General features: G+C 36.2%; 2 protein-coding genes across 3 annotated transcripts; one reads left to right on the forward strand and one right to left on the reverse strand.

Annotated features, from left to right (window-relative positions):
• The first annotated feature begins 219 nt into the window (after positions 1 to 219).
• On the forward strand, positions 220 to 16,726 carry LOC110801952 (uncharacterized). Its single transcript, XM_022007361.2, has 16 exons — positions 220 to 703; positions 2,316 to 2,491; positions 2,820 to 2,985; positions 3,166 to 3,218; positions 4,084 to 4,227; positions 4,631 to 4,735; positions 4,814 to 4,939; positions 5,150 to 5,347; positions 6,260 to 6,366; positions 6,461 to 6,623; positions 8,428 to 8,493; positions 9,460 to 9,553; positions 10,089 to 10,201; positions 14,670 to 14,746; positions 15,538 to 15,676; positions 15,909 to 16,726. Exons 1-16 carry the CDS (start codon positions 373 to 375, stop codon positions 16,293 to 16,295), a joined length of 2,445 nt encoding a protein of 814 aa, XP_021863053.1. The 5' UTR covers positions 220 to 372; the 3' UTR covers positions 16,296 to 16,726.
• Positions 16,727 to 17,822: 1,096 nt separating this feature from the next.
• On the reverse strand, positions 17,823 to 22,064 carry LOC110801943 (protein MODIFIER OF SNC1 11). Of its 2 annotated transcripts, none has more exons than XM_022007347.2 (6): positions 21,606 to 22,064; positions 19,937 to 20,044; positions 19,590 to 19,757; positions 19,391 to 19,457; positions 19,230 to 19,293; positions 17,823 to 19,123 (listed from the first exon to the last, which is right to left on the reverse strand). In XM_022007347.2, the coding sequence occupies exons 1-5, from the start codon at positions 21,947 to 21,949 to the stop codon at positions 19,255 to 19,257; spliced, it is 726 nt and encodes a 241-aa protein (XP_021863039.1). In that variant the 5' UTR covers positions 21,950 to 22,064; the 3' UTR covers positions 17,823 to 19,123; positions 19,230 to 19,254. The 2 variants fall into 2 exon arrangements, with proteins under 2 accessions (XP_021863039.1, XP_021863041.1); XM_022007349.2 differs by having other exon boundaries at positions 19,225 to 19,293.
• Between the last annotated feature and the right edge of the window lie 235 nt (positions 22,065 to 22,299).

Here is a 22,299-nt window from a genome sequence, read left to right on the forward strand (position 1 = left end):
CAGTAAAAAAAAAAATGGAGAGAGAAAATGGAGTTGATGAGAGAGAAGATGGTGAGAGGTTAGAGGAGAGAGAAAATGGGTATATGCTGAATTTATGGGTGATATTATGATGGAGATGGTCTTCAATCCAGAAACGACGTCGTTTTATCTAGTATGCACGCATAGATGCGTAGATAGGTATCTATATATTAATAATTACCCGATAAAACAGTGTAAACGTAGCAATCCCATAAACCACTCGTTTCCAACTAGTCACTGCCCAGTTACGGAGTACCTTCAGCATTCGAGGAGGAACACACTTTCAACCATTATCACACCACCTAAAATGGCGATGTAAACTACACTACGCAAAAGATAAGATAGTGTTCATCAATGGCGACCGGATTAGCCGCAACAACAACGCTAAATCTGAAGTCATTTTCAGTAGTAGAATGCAAATCCGTCATCACAAAAGTCGGAAATCTCAAGAAAAAGCGAGCATCACCTCCTGTAATCGGAAATTTTGAGCACTTGTTTGGCGTTGTGAAAAAGGATTGGGAATTCTTGAAGAATGGTGTTAATAAAAGTGTTGAATGGGCAAACGAGCATTTACAAGTTCCAAAAATTGTTAAGAAAGTTGATGATACTGTTTGGCTTCGTAATTTAGAAGACCCTAATTCTCCTCCATTTCACCCTCCTGTCTGGCCTCAACCTTCTTATCCAGGTTTGAAGATAACTTAATTTATATGAAATTTTAATTAAGAGATGATTTTGGTTCAGTTATGTATGTTAATGTTCTTAACATTCCTAATTTAAGAGTTTCAATTTCAATTTTTGGAATTCTCATCAATTTACACCTAATGCAGGATCAGATAATTGCAAGCTTTTCTTATCCTTTGTAGACTTGTAGTAGAAAAACTTGAACCGAAACAAATTATGGTAGAGGAAAATGGTGTGGATATTGTTGATTGTTCACAAAGTGTGGTTGTGCACAATTGCACCTATTAAACATGGTGGCTAAAGCAGATAAGCCGTGACTATGATGTTTAGAGAAACATCTTTGGGTTTAACCGTTCTATATTGTAGTTACTAACAAAACCCTATATTGGGAAATCATGAATCAGTTTTGACCTGTAGTTCTATGTTCCCTACTACTATTGCAATTTTCTGGTCTTTACTAACCTTGTCCGTTGGTGTTCTGCAACCATCCCATTTGCTTTTGTTGATGGGTCATGCACTCATGCATAGACCTGGTTATTGGACAGGGTAGTCCAATGGATATAGGGTTAGGGTCAAGTTAATAGGCCTTTTATTGGGCAGGGCTCTTATTGGACAAGGCCTTTATTGGACAGGGTCATTATAGGATCAAACTTATACTACAATTATTTTGAAAATTAAAATAGTAATGATATAAAAAATTACGTGTATAGCTTCGTATTTACTTGTACTTGCACATGACTCTTTTGTTTTTCATTTTTCATTGCTCGTTTATTGACCCGCCCACTAATGACCCGCTATTGACCCGCAACCCGCTTTTGACCCGCCCGGTATCGACCCGCTAAAAATGACCCTTTCAATACCCGACCCTCTTTTGACCCGCACCGACCCTGACTCGCCCCACCCGATAACCAGGTCTACTCATGCATAGGACACTACTGTCATTGTTCTTCATGGCGCCTATCTTGCTAATTGCTATGCACTCCATCTCAGTAGGGCTAACTCCATCCTTCACTAAAGATTACCCCAAATCAAATTCCTAGATTTATTACAAAAGAAGGCAAAAGATAAGCAAGTGGGTTGATAAGTCTTGTCCTTTTGCTAATTTAAATTATAGAATGTGAGTGGAGACGTGTGAGGACCACATACTATAAATGGTAGGGGGCAAATTTAAAGGGACGGGCCGAAAAGGAAATTAGGGAATTTTTTTAGTGATGGAGGGAGTATCTATCTTAATTAACAGTACTTTACAGATACTCCTTTCTTTTTCTCTTGTTTATTTATTTATTTTTGAGTTCATTTTACCACGCCATTAGGTGATGCGTCATGGTTGCTTTTGTGACCCGAGTGAATTGCACATATTCAGAACCTCATTGAACTGCAAATGTTAAGAAAGCATGCCTATATTTTGGTTTCATTTGTTCAATAAGTGTGTTACTCTTAATGATCTACCATGTTCTATGAGACAAAGAAGCTTTATGTACTGAAATGCAGTTGATTTCAAGTTCAATTTGCTGTTTGTGTACTGTCTTCTCTTTATGCTATAATTATTACTTCTTACAGTTTCTAGATCCAATATCTGGATTATATTAATTTCAAAATGCATTTTCTTCTGGCAGCACTCTCAGGGATGGATTTGTTAATTGCTGATATCCAAGCCTTGGCTGTGTATGGTAGTTACTTTTACTGCATGTCAAAGATTTGGGCAACTCCACTACCTGAGGTCTACGATGCTGAAGTCGTCTCGGACTATTTCAATTGCAGGCCTCATGTCACTGCCCTTAGACTTCTAGAGGTAGCTAATTATTCTGGTATTGATGTCAATTTGTTTTTTGCAGATAGGCAAGAGGGTCTGATCCTGCCTCAGTACAATGTTATTTTGCTAAAGAATATTGCATGAACTATATGCTTATACGTGTGTGTGTGTGTGTGTGTGTGTTTGAGGGTGGGAGTGAGACTGTGTGTGCATGTACTTTCTATCTATACTTCCTTGGAGGATTGGGGTCTTAATTTTGTATCTCTAACCATTTCTTTGAGGCAGAATAGGAAGTTGTAATGATAAAAGTGAATGAAGCTCCTTAGAAATTATTAGTGATTGGAGGTTCTTTTTCATGTTTTCGAAGGTTTTTGCTGCATTCTCTTCTGCTGTGATACAAATTCGTACTTCAAGGATCAGAAGGTTCATCAACTCTAGGACTAACGAGGATAATATCGACAATTTATCACAATATGATTTTGGGAAGGTTCTTAAAGAAACAATGCTTAATCTGGGTCCAACATTTATCAAAGGTTAGCAGTTTAAGCAATGAGAATCAGTTTAAGCAATGCTTAATGTGGTTTTTGGAGAGAACATATTGAGTTTCCTTATTATTACTGATAGGTTCTCTTTCAATTATTTTTCCTCTGTTTTAGTTGATTGCACTTATTTGCTGGTAGTTACAGTCTTACAGACCCTTGTTGCTTATGCAGTGGGACAGTCTCTCTCAACAAGGCCAGATATTATTGGTTCTGAGATCTCCAAGGTCAGATGAAGAGGATTTTTTTGTGTGTGCTTTTCTTGGCACATTCACATCAGTGCCGTAATTTTTTCCTTTTTTGTAACTTATTCTTTTTAATACCAACATAGTCTTTCGAGTAATGGTTTGCATGCAGCTACCATCTACTTATACATTTCACTATTTTACATTGCTGCCAATAAATTGTTTTTGACAACTGAGTCACCATTCTGAATACGATGTAAGATGTAACCACCTAAGTGACTCTAGATAAATGTCACATGCTGGTTAGAATGATCTAAAAAAACACATTGTATCTTCAAAACAAAGTCAAATAGAAGGGTCCTGCTTGGAAACTCTGCGGAACAGTTTATAAAGGCTCTCGGAGATAAGGGTCAAGTGCTTTATTGGCCTAGGTCATGCAATTTCAAAGAGGAACAACACGTGTACATCTGTCTTTTTTACACCAATTTAATGCGGTGCTACAAGGCACAACACGGCAGCAGGACCCCTATCACCTTAGTGCACCCACACATTTTTATATACATTGCTCCTGAAAGTAAAGCATTTAATTTTCAAGGCTGTACAAATTTTATCAAAGTGACGGGAATTCACATTTCCAAATGCCGTAATAATTACCTTGGCCTTTTATGTATGTAAGTAACTACGCTCTATATGCTAATGGGGTTAAGCCATTGACCCAGAGCGGAACGTTTGTTTGTGAGTCACCAATGTGGGGATAGCAATTCCACAGGCAACCAAAAATGATTTCAATAAACCCCAGGCATTAAAAATAAAAAATTTCCTAATTTTCTTTTCCAATATCTTGTTTTCAGATTTTGTTGAACTCTCTTCTCATTCTGAATATTTTCTGTTTTAACTACTTATGCAGGCGCTATCTGAGCTTCATGATCAAATCCCTCCTTTCCCTAGAGCTATTGCAATGAAGATCATCGAGGATGAATTAGGTGCTCCTGTGGCAAGAATTTTTAGTTATATATCTGATGAACCTGTTGGCGCAGCTTCTTTCGGTCAGGTACATTTGCGGTTTATATTATTCAAATCTATTTCAAAGATTAAAATCTGAAAGTGAAGAGTTAATGTTGTTACTTGTTCAGTAAAACAGGAGCTGATATTTTCATTGTTATTCTCTTTCCGTTGCCTTGCCTAGTTATTGTCATACAAGTTTGACTAAGGTACTGGCTTTGACAGGGTTTGTATTTGATCTTTGAAAGAATTAGTAGAGGGTTTCAGAGATCGTAGTCCCTTGAAATGCTTGCCTTTCAAATGATTGAATATGATTATAGAGAAAATTTTAGCAAATCAATATGGTCCCTTTCCTCATGAGACTGCTTTTGGGGTATGGGTGATTGACAGCTTCTGCGTTGCTACCTTACGATTTGAATCTTTGTTCACAATATTTTTGGTTTAAATCACAGGTTTACAGAGGAACAACATTTGAAGGCTGTGATGTTGCTATTAAAGTTCAGAGACCAAATTTACATCATCAAGTTGCCCGAGATATATACATCCTTCGCCTTGGGGTTCGTGCTGACCTATATTTGTATGTTTGATTGGTTTCTCTAGAGGAGTCTAAATTTCAATATTTTAGGTTATTTCAGCTGGGCATTTTGAAAAAGATTGCCAAGAGGAAAAATGATATCCGCTTGTATGCTGATGAACTTGGAAGAGGCTTAATGGGAGAGTTAGACTACAGATTGGAAGCTGCAAATGCGTCCCGATTCTTGGTATGCTTCTTTCTCATTCTTTTTCAAGGTTTTCACTCTTCTCTGTGTCTCTAGATGTTACAAGATATTTAAGAATAGTTCTGGTGAATGAGAACGTATCTTAAACTTGGGGTATTACATTCAAACCCCTCACCTTAAAGGATTTATATTGTGATGAATATTAATTTAACATTTTCTTCCACGAATCTTGACTGTTACTGATACTTCCAGGAGGCGCATTCATCCTTTCCATTCATTCGCGTTCCAAAAATTTTTCCACAGCTCACAAGAAAAAAGGTACTGACCATGGAGTGGGTGGCTGGCGAAAATCCAAATGATTTACTGTTAGTCTGTAAGGGATCTATAGATGATAGCTCTGCATATTCTGAGAAACAGACAGTTAAAGCGAAGCAACACCTTCTTGATTTGGTGAGATATACTTGATTTCTGAGACCATTCACTTTTTTGTAGGGATTTATTCTTTGATTACTGGTCTGCATAATTTTGGTGTATACATTATGACCTCCATGATCCCAGTCATCTTGCGGGTTAGGAGCTGGTGTTGTGTGTTTTTAGTGATATGCTACACTGAAGCAGATTTTTAAAATGGTTGTTGCTTAAACTCAGAAGGTTATATATTATGCAGGAACTGGGGGAGGTTTGCTGGTTTCCAATTTTTATCAAGTATAGCGTTGGAAGATATTCAAATTAATATTTTGCTCATTTGCTGAGTAGTCAGGTTTCCATGAAGGGGAAAATAAGCTGGTTCCTACCAATTATGAGGAAGATACTTCTGGAAAATTTTATATGAGATTCTAACTTGCAACTCTCATTAAGTATTTGACTTGTGGCTTACAAATAATAATTTCTACTGTAAAAGATGTAGGTATAACAATTATTTCTTTTTAAGGAACAGAGTAGTGCCTTGATTTCTGCCTAGAGATTAGTCCTCAAGAATTGAAACTGAGTGACCTGACAATTTTTTTCGAGGTGTTGAGAGGTTTTTTCTAGCTTTCTTCAGATTGAAAAGTGTAGTTGCAAAACTTCTGGTTTATTTATCTCGTTACCCCGTTATATAATGGGTTCGTTGGGATGGTTTTGCAGATTATGTAATAGGGTAAAGAAATGGAATGGCAAAGAGGCTAATTCGTTTGCAATTGGTTTAAATTCAATGGTCGATTTCCATTTCACTAACAATAAAACATAGACTTTTTTAGTCCATTTTATCCAAATTCGCTGAATGATCTTTGAGACTTTGACCCCTTTGGATTTAGACATTTTGAAAGTTGCTGAGCATTATGTTTCAGATTAAACTTTATTTATTAATCCATGTCTTTTCAGGTGAGCAAAGGTGTTGAAGCATCACTTGTCCAACTGCTTGAAACAGGATATCTGCATGCTGATCCACACCCTGGGAATTTACGTTACACAAATACTGGACAGATAGGGTACTCTTGTATTTTCCATGACTAGAAATTAACTCTATTCAGTTTAATGCAATTAGCCTGTTGATGTATCTCTTACTGCTGTCTCACGTTCCAGGTTTCTTGATTTTGGACTCATGTGTCAAATGGAAAGGAAACATCAGCTGGCAATGCTTGCTTCCATAATACATATTGTAAATGGGGACTGGGCCTCTCTTGTTCAGGCTCTATCCGAAATGGATGTCATCAGTCCTGGAACAAATACTCGTCTAGTGACAATGGTATCTCAATTGTCTCTATCCCTCCATCCATCACTAATTCTCTACACCTTTAGTCCTTTACCCAACCCCTTCGGCCCCTCCCTTAAGATAAACATTAATGTGCTTTAGTAGTTTAGTGAGTAAGTGCTGATAATAGAGATTTTTGGTGTGACTCCTGGTTTAGGTGCATTATGATGCCTCTTTCTGTGTTGTTGACGTATGTATGTATTTAAACTTCACACCAGTGGTCATCCTTTGATGTTGTGGGCTCCACTTGTGCTGGTAATGTTTTATCCCAAGTACGATTGGCATCAAACTCACAGCTATGTCACCCGTAGGCAAAAGAGTCGCCCTCACCTCAAAGTCCCTCTTGCCATTTGACATGGTTCTAGTGTTCTACTATGTGTGCACATACCCCGATCTGCACATGCTGCCAAACGGCAAGAGTAGGCTGCATGTTCTCAGTGTCCAAACATTTGGACATGACAGTAGTGAGTGGTCAGATGCCGCTGCCATGTTGAAAGCGGCCTCTTTTTCTTTCCTTTCCACTTCCGGTATTCCGTAATTGGACCGTTGCTGCAGAGGGCTTTCCCCATTCTTCCTGATTCCTAGTCTTACTCCTGGTTTTGCCTTGATGTTCACGCTTCTTCAACCTTATTTTTCATCTACAATCATCTGTATTTGTTGGGCCAAAAGAGGGTGGGTAAATAGTTGGTTATTGTCAGAGAGTGAAAGAACAAAGGCAAGAGAGAAACTGGCAAAGAGAGGAAGCGAAACTGAGAAAGAGAGGGATCAGGGAGATGCAGAGGGTGTGGTGGACTGGTGGCGGCTGGAGGGGTTTTGTGGCAGCTTAACCAGTGAGCTGTCTGAAATTCGCAAGGGAAATGGAAAAGAAACAGGGTTTTCAATTGAACTTTTGGTTACATAAAGCTTTCAAATGGTAGCTAGGGGTTATTTTATGAAAATTAATACTTCATTTTTTTAGTCTTCTTAAAGAGAATGCGCAAAAACAAATGGTAACCACAGAAGGAAAAGAGAACTCTAATCATGTTGTGTGTCTGATAGGGGCATGCTAGGTGCTGTCCATGAGCACGAGCCAACAAAGAGGCTAAAACCACCCTTTCGTACTAAGACACTTTAGTAGACACCCCAATTTCTGAATGTACTACTTTTCTCCTGTCAAAGTACCACATATTTGCAAAAATACCTTGTTATGCTCCTTTTGGATCCAAAAACTTGCATAATGAGAGTTCAAATGTTCCAAATAATTGCTGCATTGTCCACCTTTACCCAGAGAAACTATTGGCTTCTGTCATAAGTGCATAATTATACAATGCGAAACCAGTCACTAGTGACTAGCTTCAATTAAGCAGCATGGTTTTAATTAATCAGATTCGTTTAAGATATCTGAAACTGATTCCGGGTCAATGAAAAACCTGCCTTTCTGCATAGGTCACAGTTATTACAGCACTCCACCTTCAAGGGGTTTTTAAGGCTTCTGATGTCTTGATAGGGGGTACCTGCATTTGTGCAGAAAGATAGTGGGTCTCAACTTAGTGTTTTTCTGTAGTTGCTTCAGATTCTGATTGAGGTTGGAACATGATGAACTCATGAGGCGAAGGGAATCATTTCATGCTTCGGATGAGAATGTCATCAGTTAACCATTGAGAATAAACCCTTTTAGCTAGGAATAAGGATATTTGTTTTCTGAATGAAAGATTGCGGCAACAAACTCATTTACCATTCTTTAATACTTCAAATTAATAATGATCTGCTACTGCATTTTGAAATACAACACATAGTTAATACTCTCTGAATGTTGCAGGAATTGGAAAAGGCCTTAGGAGAGGTAGAATTTAATGATGGAATACCCGATGTCAAGTTTAGTAAGGTAATCATTCTGATATAATATGATCTTTCTCTGTAACTCTAAGCTTTTATTCGTTGGTTGTTGTACTTGATTGATATATCTTTCTTGGGTCGATTTTGTCAAAGGCAATTTTGAAGTGCTTTTGACACCATCTTTTGATTGCATTTTCTTTGTTGTTATATTGCTAGACTTAGGGTTCACGATGAATGTAAAGGCGGTACTTAAACCACGAAGGGGAGAAACATAAGCGAAATAACCCACTCTAATAATGGATTTTTTGGTGATCATTAAGGATTGAGAAACATTGATACGATGTATTTTAGACACTATTTGAGGGGAATGGTGAAATAGAGCTTAAAGATTCTAGTGTCTCATAGGAAAATTTAAAAGAGTTAATTAATATGTTAGGGTTATGGACCAAATGTATATGTTATACCACGGAATTGGATCCCCTCAATTAAAAATTTCGGTGTCTGAGGCTCTGAGCTTAAGTTCTGGTGTTATTATCTAAATCTATTTTAACACAAAGAAGTTTTGAACATGCAGTTGACAATCAGCTTATTCCTTTTTTAAAGCTCAGAAAACTGCTTCACTTGTTCCACTCCTGCTTTCATGTTGCTTATTGTTGTTCCTTAACTTGTACAATACACAGAATCAGGTTTGCTTGACTATGCCAATTTTAGTTTGTAACTTTGTATACTGGTATTTGAATGATTATGCGTCAACCTCTTCCTTATTTTTTGATTATCATTATTGCTGTGGGTTCTTTTAAGTATTATTCAGGAGCGACACTTCATTTATCACTTCAGTGTAAAATATGAATCCTGCTTTTTTGGCTCTTTTAATTTTCATTTTTCTGGTACTTTACTTTTGGTCGTTTGGATTGCGAACTATTGATAAACTATGAGTTTCTCACTTTTGTTATCGTCAACATTATTCTCTCAATTGTTTTCCCCCTTTCCATTTTCTGATACATCTCTGGTGAAGGTCCTTGGCAAAATCTGGTCTGTGGCGTTCAAGTATCAGTTTCGCATGCCCCCATACTTTACACTTTTGCTGCGTTCTCTTGCTTCACTAGAAGGTAATACTGTCATCATATCATTTTCATATTATTGGGAGGTTTTAATTTGTTTAATATATAAAATTGTACTCAAGTGATATTACATGGTAAATTGTACTCAAGTAATATATAAAACTGAGATAAGAACCTCAGGGTACATGGTGAAAATTTGAAAACTTCGGGTGTACATTGTGAAATGCATAATGAAAATTACCTAATGTCTCTGAAAGTCATTAGCTTGATTGCAGAAACGAAGTAAAGTTATTTGCTTACATCCAATACTGAGTGCCAATTGGATCAGCCATTTTGGTAATACGCAATAAATATGCATATTGACATCTTTGTTTTTAGGCAATACAATCTTGAGAGAAGACTATCCTAACTTTTGTTGGATCTTTCTTTAAAAAAATAAAAACTTTGTTTTTAGGCAATTGTAGGGATGGTGAAAATAAGTACAAAACATTATTGTTGGTTATTTTAGTTCTTGCATGCTAGCAATTGTAGTATACATTAATGTCATCTCATGATGATGATATGATGTTTCTTTGCATATTAGGTTTAGCAATTGCTGCGAATGAGGACTTCAAGACTTTTGAAGCCGCTTACCCTTACGTTGTGCGCAAATTGCTAACTGATAATTCTGATGCTTCGAGGAAAATTCTTCATTCAGTAAGTGTGTTAAATGATTATATCCTATATGCTATTGATTGGTTTCATACTATATCTTCAACCCTTGTCTGCAAGGAGACAGTAGAACTAAGGTGAACCATTGGTTATCTACCTTTAGCTTAGAGATCTTCTTGCCCTGCAAAATACTCCCTTAAATTCACAAGTTTGTGTTTGAACTCCTCAAATGGGATTCGTTTCCGTTGGAAACTTTGGTCTTTCCTAAGGGGAAAATTTAGTTTTATTTGCTTCTCTTATTGATGAAACGGCTAACGATCAAGTTTGATTAAAGTTCATTGGTTGGTTAAACTAAAATATCCTTGTACTTGAATACTTGATTATTTTAGCTTATTTCTTGGTTATTTAGTGCTTTGTTCTAATCTCCATTCAGGTTTTTCCATTTGTTTTTTCCTTCAAAAAAAAAAGTTTTGTGAAGTTTACCCCAAAATGTTAAAACTCATGCTGTCATGTACTATGGATCAACTTTAATCCAGTAGTGGCCTCTGATCGTTGTCCAAACTCAAAAACATTAATTGGTGAATTGTTTTGATATAGTAGTGAACGGAGGCATACTAACTTCGTCAGGAGAAAATATTTCACTCATGTTAATCATAACTTTTCCCCGTAAATTAGGAATAGGGTGTTGGGGTCTTAGGGTTGTGTTTGGCTTTAGGATGTCTTGGTGTTCTTTACAAAATCAGTACTTATTTACAAGGATTTTGTAATGAACTAGCCTAAGGGGGAGGGGCAATATAAGTAATGCAGTATAATGAAGTTGATTACCTTGAGGAGGAAAATAAGTTAGGTCTTGTTCGACAAAAGTAGCGGTAGCGGTGAGTTGTTGAGTAGTGGGTACTGGGTAGCGGTGAATAGTAGCGGGTAACGGTTAGCGGTCAAAGTAGCGGGTAACTAATATGAGTGTTCGGTAAAAATAACGGTTGATATTGTAAAATAAAATAAAGCTAGAATATTGTTTAAAACTTTACTATAAATTTGTCAAACGCTACTCGCTACCTTAAACACTACTAATTTTAACATTTGACAAAAGCTACAAAACCGCGACCTCTGCCGCTAACCGCTACCTTGCCAAACAGTTACAAATTTTACAAGTAGCGTTTTTTTACCCGTTACCTCAAACGCTACTGCCGGACACACCCTTAGTAGAGAAGAAATGCTCTAAGTAGATTATTGATGAAAAGGGCATTGAGATGAGTGTATTTAAATTTGCCTTGTTTTAGCTTGTAGTTTTAGGAGTGTCCACTATCCAGCCACTCGAAGGTCTAATTACAATCATCTATCAATTGTCCCTCAAATTCTCTTCCTCAACTCTAATTTTTCTGATTATTGGCAAATTTGCTAAAAAGGACCTTTTATAACCCAAATTTTGCAAGAAAGGACCTTATAATTTATTTATTTTTGAAATCACACCTTAATGTAAAAAAAAATTGTGAGAAATGACCTTATATAATTTTTTTTGTGAAATCAAACCTTAATGTAATTTTTTTTTGCGAAAGACAACCAAAAGTAAGTTTCCGACATTGACTGAGTTTTTTCGGCCATTGACTTGCACGTGAGAAGCACGTGTGGATTTATTTTGCTAACCACGCCCAATTTTCCTCCAAAATTCTAAGCTTTAAAATCTAAAGTTGGAAAAAAAATCGAAATAAGATCAAGTTTGAAAATTCAAGACTCGGGAAAATCAGTGTCTTTTGCCAACCTAAGCCACACGTGTTGCTCACGTGTAAGTCAATGGCCGGAAAAGCTCATCCAATGCCGGAAACTTCCCTTAGGTTCTTTCTCGCAAAAAAAATCACATTAAGGTGTGATTTCACAAAATAAATTATATAAGGTCCTTTCTCGCAAAATTTGAGTTATAAAAGGTCCTTTTTGGCAAATTTTAGCAAATTGGTATCAGGAAATTTTAGATAATCCGATTAATGAAGAAAAAAGTAAAATTCACCCAATAATATTCTTCATGCCCTTTTCTCAATAATCTGCACTTATTTATAGCCTTTCTCCTCGCTAAGTCACTTATCCTCCTCCTCGAGATAATCCTAACTGAATTATATTGCACTACCTATAATCCCCCCCCCCCCCCCTAGGCTAGCTCATTAACGATATTGTACTAGTGTAGTAAAAATACATTAGCTACGAGGGATTTTTCTTGGATATTACAAGAAAATGGTACAAGGGGGTCAAGGGTGTAGTATTACTGTTAGTATAGTGCAACTTTAAAAGACTTGTGCTCATATTCCAATCAAGTTTCAAATTTTAGGGAGTAAGTTTAGTGGAAACTGGAAAGTAAATATACTGTTAAAGCCAAATATGCGAAAGGAGAAAAGGAACGAATGAAAATATAAGAATTGATAAATGGGCTTAGTGATTTCTCTCCCTGCAAATGCTCTTTTATATAGTGCTGTACAATGTAAAATGTTCCTTCCATGTTTGATGCCTGTTTATATTCATTTTTGCAACATGATATTTTGACCACGTCATTAGCATTATATGTCCATAGCCATCAAAGTATCAAACTTTGATATTTCTTGATTTCAGTTACCATAACATATTTGTCTAAGCCTAACACTACACGTAATAGCCCATATATAGCTCATATTTTTACACAATAAAAAGATTTGTTTTGTAAATCTTGTGCGAATCATTATCTTTTTTTGCGGGTACAAATATGAATATATGAGAAAAGCTACACAGCTTTTAGGGGTTTTGAAGTATCAACTCATTTAAATTTATTAAAAGAGTAAAGGGAAGCACTTAGATTTTCTTCAATTCTTCCATTAATTGCCTCATTTTTTTTTCTTCTGGACACAAGAAATTGGAATGCCTTATCTCAGACAGTGCTTTAATAAACTGAACAGCAAAAGGAATATTCAATTAGGACAAAAGAGTTAGGTCACACTTCTAAGTACTAAGTAGGAAGTAGAAATTGGGATCTTTTACCAAACTAGCTACTTTTACAATTTTATTTACCAAAATGGCTACTTTTAAAATCTATTTACCAAATTAGCTACTATGTATAATTTATTTACCAAAATGACTATTTTCATTTTGTGGCAAAAACAATTAAACTGGTTTTGTTTGGTGCATTTTTTTAGTATAGTTAACCGGCTTTTTGGGGGTTTAGTTATCTTTTATTTTTGTTTACTTTATAATCCCAATTAATTTTTCTTTTGAATTTGCCCATAAATAATATAAAATGTTGCTCTTGATGGTTTAATTTTGATACATACACGATACAGCATAGTAATACTTTAAGTTCATTTTTTTTACCCATTTTAATATTTTAATTATGTTTACTTTTTGACAATATAAACTCCAATGGTCGGAATTTTTTTATTATGCATGCTTGTTATGACGCATTATCTTCTCAAGTTACACACTTGCTACATATTTCTTGCTCCAATGATAAGTTAATTATTAATTAATTATTTTAGTTAATTTTTATTCAATTCATAGTTTCAACTTAATAATGAGAAATTACAGTAATTTAAAAAATAAAAAATTACAATTGAGTATAGTAAGATAGTGGTCCGACTTGTAGGGATAATAGACGCAAAAATTTGCATTGTTAGACGCATTTATTGCACGCGTTACTTTTCTCCTTCATGTCACTTTCACGCACACGGTTTTAGAGTATGTTAAATTCTTGGTTGATCGAGTTTGCCAAGCAAATTCGTTTAACACAACGAATTCGCGTAGCTAAGAGATCGGATTAACAATATCTGCAACAAGGTTCAACTAATTTCTTTATATTTGTAATATTTGCGAGCAAGTCTTTTAAAAACTTTGAAGTTGCTAAGAGGCTAAAAATATAAGTAAATTGTCAATCGGTTCATTAATAAAAAAATTCATATCGGTTCACTGTGTAAAAAAATTAAACCGGTTAATTGGTTTTAAAAAAACTCAAACCGGTTTATTGGTTTTTAATTGAAAGTAAAAAATTAGCTACTTTTTTTTTGAAACTAATTAAAGAATAGCTACTTTGGAAAATACAATTTAAAACTAGCCGTTTTGGTAAATAAAATTTTAAAAGTAGCTAGTTTGGTAAAAGATCCTAGAAATTGTGCATGTATAGGTGGTCAAGTGTTCATAACTTTCTAGAAAAGATAACATGGTTGGCATCAGTGTTTAAAAAAGCGCGCCTTACGCTGAAGCGCAAGGCATTAGGGGGTCATGCACTTTTGTGGTCTAGGCAAAGTGATACAAAGAGGGGCACATCAATTTTTTAACAAAACATTTTACTGTTCCTTAGGTGCGCCTCACTTCAACGACGAGCACTGAGGCGCATCGCCTTGATGCGCCTTGAAACTTTTTTATACATCTGATGTTATGCATATTTCTAAAGAAGTCTTATCCTCTAATTGTTCTGGATCTGCCCCTCCCTCTTTTGGTTTGAACCCCAGGGACTCTTGCATTATTATAATGGAGTCGTTACCACTACATTCATTCTCTGCAGGTAATTTTAAACAGCAGGCGCGAATTTCAGTGGAAGAAACTTGTTCTTTTCTTGAGAGTAGGTTCAAGTTCAACCAGGTACACCATTGTGCATTGTGCTTTATACTGTATTCAACCTATTACCTTTTATATGACTTCAATTTGCTGCGTTCTTTAAGTTTGTGATGATGAGATGAAAGTGATGCGAATTTATAGTATAAACTCAAGTAGCGGTATTCATCCAGAATAAATATTGCTTTAAAAGTTAAGATTTTAGAATATTTTTATTAATGTTGAGATGCTGTAGAAATTGTTAAAAAAAAACAAAGATAAAAGAGAGAAACGAGAAACGAGAGGATGGATTGAATGAATGGTGTTATGAAGTCACCAGCAAAACCAAAAAGAAGAATAAGTATTTTCTCAAATCTCTTCCCTTATTTATACCTTCAACCGCTTAGATAATGTTTTCACTCTATAAGTAATTCTGCCCCATTCACTGAATTTATCTGGGTAACTTCTTGCTTAACTGATTTGCTAGCAGCATTGGCGTGTGTTCCAATTTGTTCGTATAATCGTATCCCATTTCTCTACTAGGTTAAATGAATTTGAGGCATTGGGTAGTTGGGTTGGTACACAATACATTCTTATTTTTGTTTGTATTACCTAACTTGAAGTTGCTGGATTTATTCATGATTAAGTTCAGGTATTGGACAGATATACTTCAGAAGTATAACTACTCTGTGTAACATAACAAGTTACTTCGTACTAGAAAGTTGTCAAAGAGATTTCTTTTGTTTTCCTGGACGTTTCTTTTTGTTACCGACTCCTCTTTATTGTATTGGATATTACTTAATGTTCTGTACTTCTATTGGGGCATCAACCTCTGGCAGGAAAATCTTACCCAAGGTTCCGGAGTCTGCTAATGATGGGTCATGTAGCACTGATAATATATTTAATGTCACAACTTTTGTCTTAAAGCTGCTTCCTTCTAAAGATGGTGCTGTGCTCAGAAGGCTGTTGATGACTGCTGTAAGTTACTACACGCTTGATTGCATACAATTCTATAGGTTTACTTCTCGCTGTTATACAATTGCAGTAAGAAAATCACTCTGAACATAAAATGATCAAAGATTGAGATAGTATAGGGTTATTTTAAAATATATAAATATAAAAAAAATCTGATAGAGATACAATTGTGCTTTTGTCCCACTTGTTGAGTTAGTTTCCATCATTTCTTACAATTATAAATTCTTCTGAACAGGACGGTACTTCATTGATTAAAGCATTTCTATCAGAGGAGGCTGCCACAGTTCGACAACAGTTTTGTAGGGAAGTTGCAGATGTACTATATCAGTGGATGGAAGGGGTTACTGGAAAGGATCCATGTCGTACTGCATCATCTAACTCATATGCAGCCAACTTCAACTATCAGATACTCTTAAATGACCGTCGCCTCAAAGTGGTGTTCAAGAAAGTTCTTAATGATGCAAGGCGAGATTGGTTTTTGATGCTGCGTTTTTCCTGGACATCCTTTGTCATGTTTGTTAATGCTTCAGCTGCAGCTTGCCATCAGTCAATAATTTCTCTCTCAAAAGAATATATAAGTCGATTATCATTTTCTCCCATTCAAGCTACTGTCAGCACCTAAAAAACGGGCAATTGGCAATTACCGAGCTATTCCGGCTGTTGATGCCAAGATACGAGTTTGGTTGTCAGTAGAAGGGAAAATCTTAGTTAATAATTCTTGCTTAATCAATCGAGTTTGAAATCGTAGCTGTGTTCGTTTTGTCAGATTACCTAATGTATGGTTAGCATATTCGATGAGAAAACTAGTCATTATATCTCTAGGGGTGAGCAGAAAATTTGGGTACCCGGAACCGGTCAGGAACCGATGGGTCGAATGAGGAGCCAGTACTGCCGGTACAGGTTATCCGGTTCTGGTTCTTGAGAAAATGGACCCAGTACCCGATACCGCCTACCCTGTTATACCAGTCTAAATCTGAATATCCAATGCCAATTTGAAAAGCACCTATGGAAATTCTCAACTTTATTTAAGACCAGTCCATTGTTCATTGTTCATTGTTCATTGTTCATTGTTCATTGTTCACTGTTCATTATCCAACTATCCTTACTGCCGCGTATACAAACAACAAATTTTGTACAATCCTAAGTCATTCCTCATATCACGCAGCCACCAATTACCTCAACTCCTCAGCATTCACTTTCTCAATCTTGCCCTAACAAGATATCTGTAACACATTGGAAATTAAATTGGGGAGTATGAAATGGGGTTGAAGGAGAAAAAGGAGATGTGATTAGATTGGGGTTTTCGTTGGATTTGGATCTTCAAAAACAAGTTGAGTATTGCCATTAGCACTGTACTTATTTTGAATAGTTCATCCGCGTTTTTGCTATAATAGAATTTGACCGGGTACCCAAAGGTTCTGGGACCGGTTCCACTTCTTTGGACTCGGTACTGACTGGTCCCGGTTTCTAAGATATCAATGGGTACCCTGTTCCATTCACCCCTAGTCTCTACTCCAAACAATTTTGCCCTATTAAACAGAGACCCAGAAATACAAGAACCAAGGCTCGTGAAAACTACTAGATTAGGAACAAAGTTGAATATTCACCGTTTGTGGGCACACCGGCAATATAAAAAATGCACTAGTTTTTTGTCCTCCTTGATTTAAAATTTTGGTTATATTGTCCTTGAAAATGTAGGAAATAATAAGAAAATTTTGAAATCACCAAAGATGCATACGGAATAAGGTGAAATTAAAATGTGAAACAGATAAGATTAAAAGACATAAAATTATGGAGTACTAAGGAGAGGTATACGGGAATTATTCAAAGATGAAAACAATCCCGGGATTATGTCTTGGTATGGAGACTAAACGCCACAGAAAATGACATTAAAAGACGAAAAGAGACCTAAAACATAGTCCAAACTTTGTTGTAATGATCGAAGTTGATGGGAAGTCCTTGACAAACCAAGTCTTGTGTAAGGGTTCAGAAGAGACGAGGGTGTCAAACTCTCATCTGATACAAGGTCAACATTTGTAGGGGCGGTAGTAAGGGGTTGGGGATGAGATCGGGTTTGGAAGTTGCGCAACTTGGATTAGAAATCCATTGAAATTGTTAAAATCTAACAGTGTAGCAAAAAGAGAATCAATGAACAAAAATCAAATTAATTTAAATACAATACCTACCTTCCTTAAGTTACATGGTCCTCTATCCAAAATGTTTCACAACCAACAACAATTTCCAAGCTAAAACATTGATGCACATAAATATCTTTACATAATAGCGAAAGCCAAAGATCAAACTTCCATAAATCATAGCCATATCTTTGCCTTCCATCCAAGTATGTCAGCATTGAAAGGCAATTACCCAGCAAAGACCTAATATACAGCAGAAATGCCTCCTGAATGACATGTAAACAAATCTAAGAATATCATCACTACGTGCAATGCAGGCTAAAGGACCAATGCCAACTGCAGCTCAGTGCTGACAGGCATTACTCAGCCTGCTTGGTCTATCTAGAGACTTAAGTTCATCGGTGTACCCCTAACTGCCCATTATGCCTATTGCATCTCAGAACAAATCAAATGACTATAAGATATGAGAAACTTATTCAAGGAATCCGCACTATGCAGTTTGACTAAACATGATACCTTACTAATGCACCAAACATAGAGGGGAAATCAAAATATTAAGACTGAGCAACAATTTTTTTTTCAAGATAAAAAACGAAAATTATAGAAAAAAGCTCTACTTCACGACTTGCACTTGTTTCAAAGCAAAAGGAGTAAACTCTACATTTTCAAGATCTTAATCCAGGCCAACGAAGTCCCCTCTTACCCCAACCTAAAACCACAACCTGCACCGTAGAACTAATACTCTACACCTATATTTTAATCCCAAGAGAGAATGTTACTTGTAAAATGACCATCAGTAATACAAGGGACAACAATAAAATGAAAATGATTTTTTTTTTAAAGCTAGCATAATACGAACCCTGATACTTGTCACTAAAACTTGTTGGACACTACCAGAACACGTAGCACCAGTTAGCCACCACCCAATGGAAGATAACAGTTTCGCAATCTCCCCTCATCCAAATTAGAGATCTACTAAGTGTGCATTTAGCCAGAGTTTGACATATAGTACTGCTTGCCATCCAAATTAAAGAGTCTACTTAAGTTTGCATTTAGCCAGAGTTTGACATAAAACACTGCTTGCCTAGCTACAGACCTGCTGTACATATTTGATATTCTTGCACTAAATTTTAAAAAATTAGCCATTCAGGAGGAAATTCTTGACTAATCTAAGCCTTGCTGGGTAAAAGCACATTCTACAACAAATAAGGAAATTCTTCCACTGACCCAAAACTTCAGCAGCACATCTCGGAAACTGAATAGGTTGTCAAAAGTATAGAGGCCATAGAACAAGAGGAAAAAAGTTACACTACACCTGCAGATGACCAAAGTAAACAAATTTCATTCAGAAACGACTAAAAAATGTGACATCCAGGGCAGCATAGTTGAGAGTAAATCCAGATATATAAAATATGCCTTACTACGAGAAGTAACTGCACCAGTTTGTCAAGCCTCTTCGACAGTGTTTTCTGCTATTGCAGTATTCTGTAAAAATGAAATGAGAATTGACTTCAGCAACTAAGTTCAGGAAAGATTTAAAATTTTTCAGATTAGTAATTATCAGATGTAACACATTTCTTACCTTTTCGGAACCAACATCTTCCTTTCCATTTGTATGATCTGCAGCCTTTGAAGGAGGTTGTGCGAACCTGTGTAAATATATCATGAAACAAAAATTACGGGAGAGATACCACCAATAACAATTACCTAGAGACATATTAGTCGTCGCCATTAAAAGAATAATATCAGTACGGAAGAGTATAAATGATAAAGAACCTGACCTAAGTGCCCGTGCTTTCTTTTTTTCTTCTTCAAGAGTGTCTGTCTTAGTGTCTGTCTTAGAGTCTGTCTTTGTGTCTGTCTTAGCATCTGTCTTAGTGTCAGAACCGAATCTGGCAAGACGAGCTTTCTTTTTTACTTCTTCATCAGCTGACACAGGTAGTCCAAACCTGAGCCAAGTTTCACACACCATATAAGGTTCGGAGCAGCAACGAAAGCATAGAGGGTAATAGTTGATATTGGACATTTGGAACCACCAAACTGGAATAAAAAAATGGAAAGGTAGGCAGCCATCCTGGAAAATATTTTGATAAACAAAACAAAGCACTGATGACAGCTTGAGCCTCACCTCTCTGCTCTAGCCTTTCTCTTCTGATCCTCAGATGTCTTAGACGCTTCTGATCCAGCATGGGCATCAGATGTCTTAGAAGCTTCTGATCCAGCACCCATGCCAAACCTGTTATGTGCAAAACAGACAAAGGCAATGAGTACAGCAAAATGTCAAATAATCTCATATTATCATAAAATGGTTGTTTAGCGATAATCTTAACACAGTCTGTTGCAGCATTGATTGCCACCAGAATAATAATATGAGTTCTCAAGAAACTTTGTTGGAAGCGTATTAGTGATGAGTACACATTGGATCATCACAATCAAAGAAAATTCAAAACAGAAGGGCTACTCTTAATGTGAATAAGACAAAGACATTAGGAAACAGGTGCATATTCTCCCAAAAGTAGTATTGTATTTGTAGTACGGTGTACCTTTGGTGATAAAGAGAGCATATAACACTCATCTTTAACAGATCTAATAAACTAACTAACAACTTGCCCACTCATACTTCCTGAAATCCTATTTTATGCAGGAAACAAAATATGTGATCTTCAGAATAGTGGAATAGCTCATCGAAGACATTATACTTACGAATAGCAATTGCGTCATCAATAACCTTCAGTTTAGTAATATTATCATTATCCTTCACGGACCTTCTGGAAAGTGGTATAAAATGGTGGTAAAGGGAATGAATCTAAAAGTAATTTTGCAAGATAAGTATCATCCTTATGCCCCTGGAAATGCAATCGCATCCCAACACTTATATCTTTCTTCATAGTTATCCATTCCATTACCAAGGAGTAATACTGTAATAGTGTCTGGTTATGAAAATTTGTGAAGAAGAAGAGATGCTCCGAGGAAAGCAAGCATTACCATGGGAATGGGAATGGGAATGGGAATGGGAATATGATTTTTCTTACAAATCTACACACAAACCAATTACAAATTACCACCATTTCTTACAACTTACCAAAGGGGCCACAATTTTTTTATGAACTTCTTAATCTCCCAATTAGGTTGTGTTTCTTCTTCCCATAAAACACAAATTAAGGATAAACTTCATGTACCGAAACAAAGATAAGAATAACTATCTCCCTCATGAGCTCCCACACAATGCTAAGAAAACAATTACTACCCAAACCAAATACTAAAATCTACAAAAACAAATACCACAGGTCAAGACTAATCAGTTGCATCATAGGAATGAAATTTGCTGGGACGTTTTTGGAGTGCTTGGTTTGGTGTAAAAAAACCAAGAAAATCATTTTCCCATGTTTAATGAAGGTAAGCATAGCACAAAATACAAGCTGCAAAGGTCGGCATAATCACTACAGAGGCAATGTTAATCTACATAAATAACAATCCAAGAATAACCAAAGAAAACTATCACAATCTTGAAATGGGCATAAACATCACAAACAACACAATATAAACTGTCGGTTTCATTCTTTCATCCCCCAAAAAAAAAAGTTTATTAAAAACCCGCTTTATCGTACGACCTCAATCTCACTGAATCTTTCTACAGTAATCCCTGCATTAAGCAATCTAATCGCAAAAAAAGTGAAAATAATCACAGAACCAAATTTCTCTAAACACGGACCAAATATCCACCATTCATTCATTCATCAATCAATAGAATTAACAGCCCCCACCCCTAAAAAAAAGAAAAAAAAAAAGATTTATACCTCTCAGCCCTAGAATTGCGCTTCTCTTGCTCCGACAACTGAACAGGAACGCCGAATCTCTCAGCCCTACGGACCTTCTTCTCAACATCATTTGCAGCACCAGTTCTAGTAGGAGAAACGGACGCTGTATTAGCAGCAGAATCTACAGTACCAATATCATTCTTCGAGACGTCTGATTCCTTGTCGTGAACACCAACAACTTCAATGTCGGCGGCGATATCGTCGGAAGAGTTGTTCGATTTGTCGGGGAGATCGGGAAGATTAGTTGTGGTTGGGGTTAGGGTTTTGTTGGGGTTTTCGAGGTCTGAATTCTGTGATGTGGAGTTTTGAGTATCCGTCGCCATGAGTTTAGGGATTTAGGGGTAGATTGAGGAGAGAATGTAGAGAGAGAAAAAGCGATAGGGCAAAATGCAGATGGAGGAGAATACCGAAGTCCAAGCGTTAGAGCACATGAAAATTTTACGCTGATCTTTTAAACTAGATTATGTCCTGTCTAATTTTATTTTTTATTTTTTATTTTTATTTTTCTTGTCTAAAATTATTACAGTATTTTAGGAACTTTTGTATAAAAATAAGGATTAGTGTAAACATTTTGTATGTTAATAAATTTTGAACATATTCTAATATTCATTTAATCATCTACTTTGTAATATACGATTTTTGTCTTACTATGCTCTGTTTTATTTGAATGTGT

This window comes from Spinacia oleracea, chromosome 1 (assembly GCF_020520425.1).
Source record: "Spinacia oleracea cultivar Varoflay chromosome 1, BTI_SOV_V1, whole genome shotgun sequence".
Taxonomy (NCBI): Eukaryota; Viridiplantae; Streptophyta; class Magnoliopsida; order Caryophyllales; family Amaranthaceae; genus Spinacia; species Spinacia oleracea.

Bases quoted from the DNA above. Each gene is read 5' to 3' on its own strand.
- LOC110801952 (XM_022007361.2), top strand. From the start codon at position 373: ATGGCGACCGGATTAGCCGCAACAACAACGCTAAATCTGAAGTCATTT. The intron at 4,940-5,149 runs GTATGCTTCTTT...TGATACTTCCAG, and splicing joins CAAATGCGTCCCGATTCTTG to GAGGCGCATTCATCCTTTCC. The intron at 6,367-6,460 runs GTACTCTTGTAT...CTCACGTTCCAG, and splicing joins ACAAATACTGGACAGATAGG to GTTTCTTGATTTTGGACTCA.
- LOC110801943 (XM_022007347.2), bottom strand. From the start codon at position 21,949: ATGGCGACGGATACTCAAAACTCCACATCACAGAATTCAGACCTCGAA. The intron at 20,045-21,605 runs GTATAAATCTTT...TGCACATAACAG, and splicing joins CGCAATTCTAGGGCTGAGAG to GTTTGGCATGGGTGCTGGAT. The intron at 19,294-19,390 runs GTAAGAAATGTG...TCATTTTTACAG, and splicing joins AAGATGTTGGTTCCGAAAAG to AATACTGCAATAGCAGAAAA.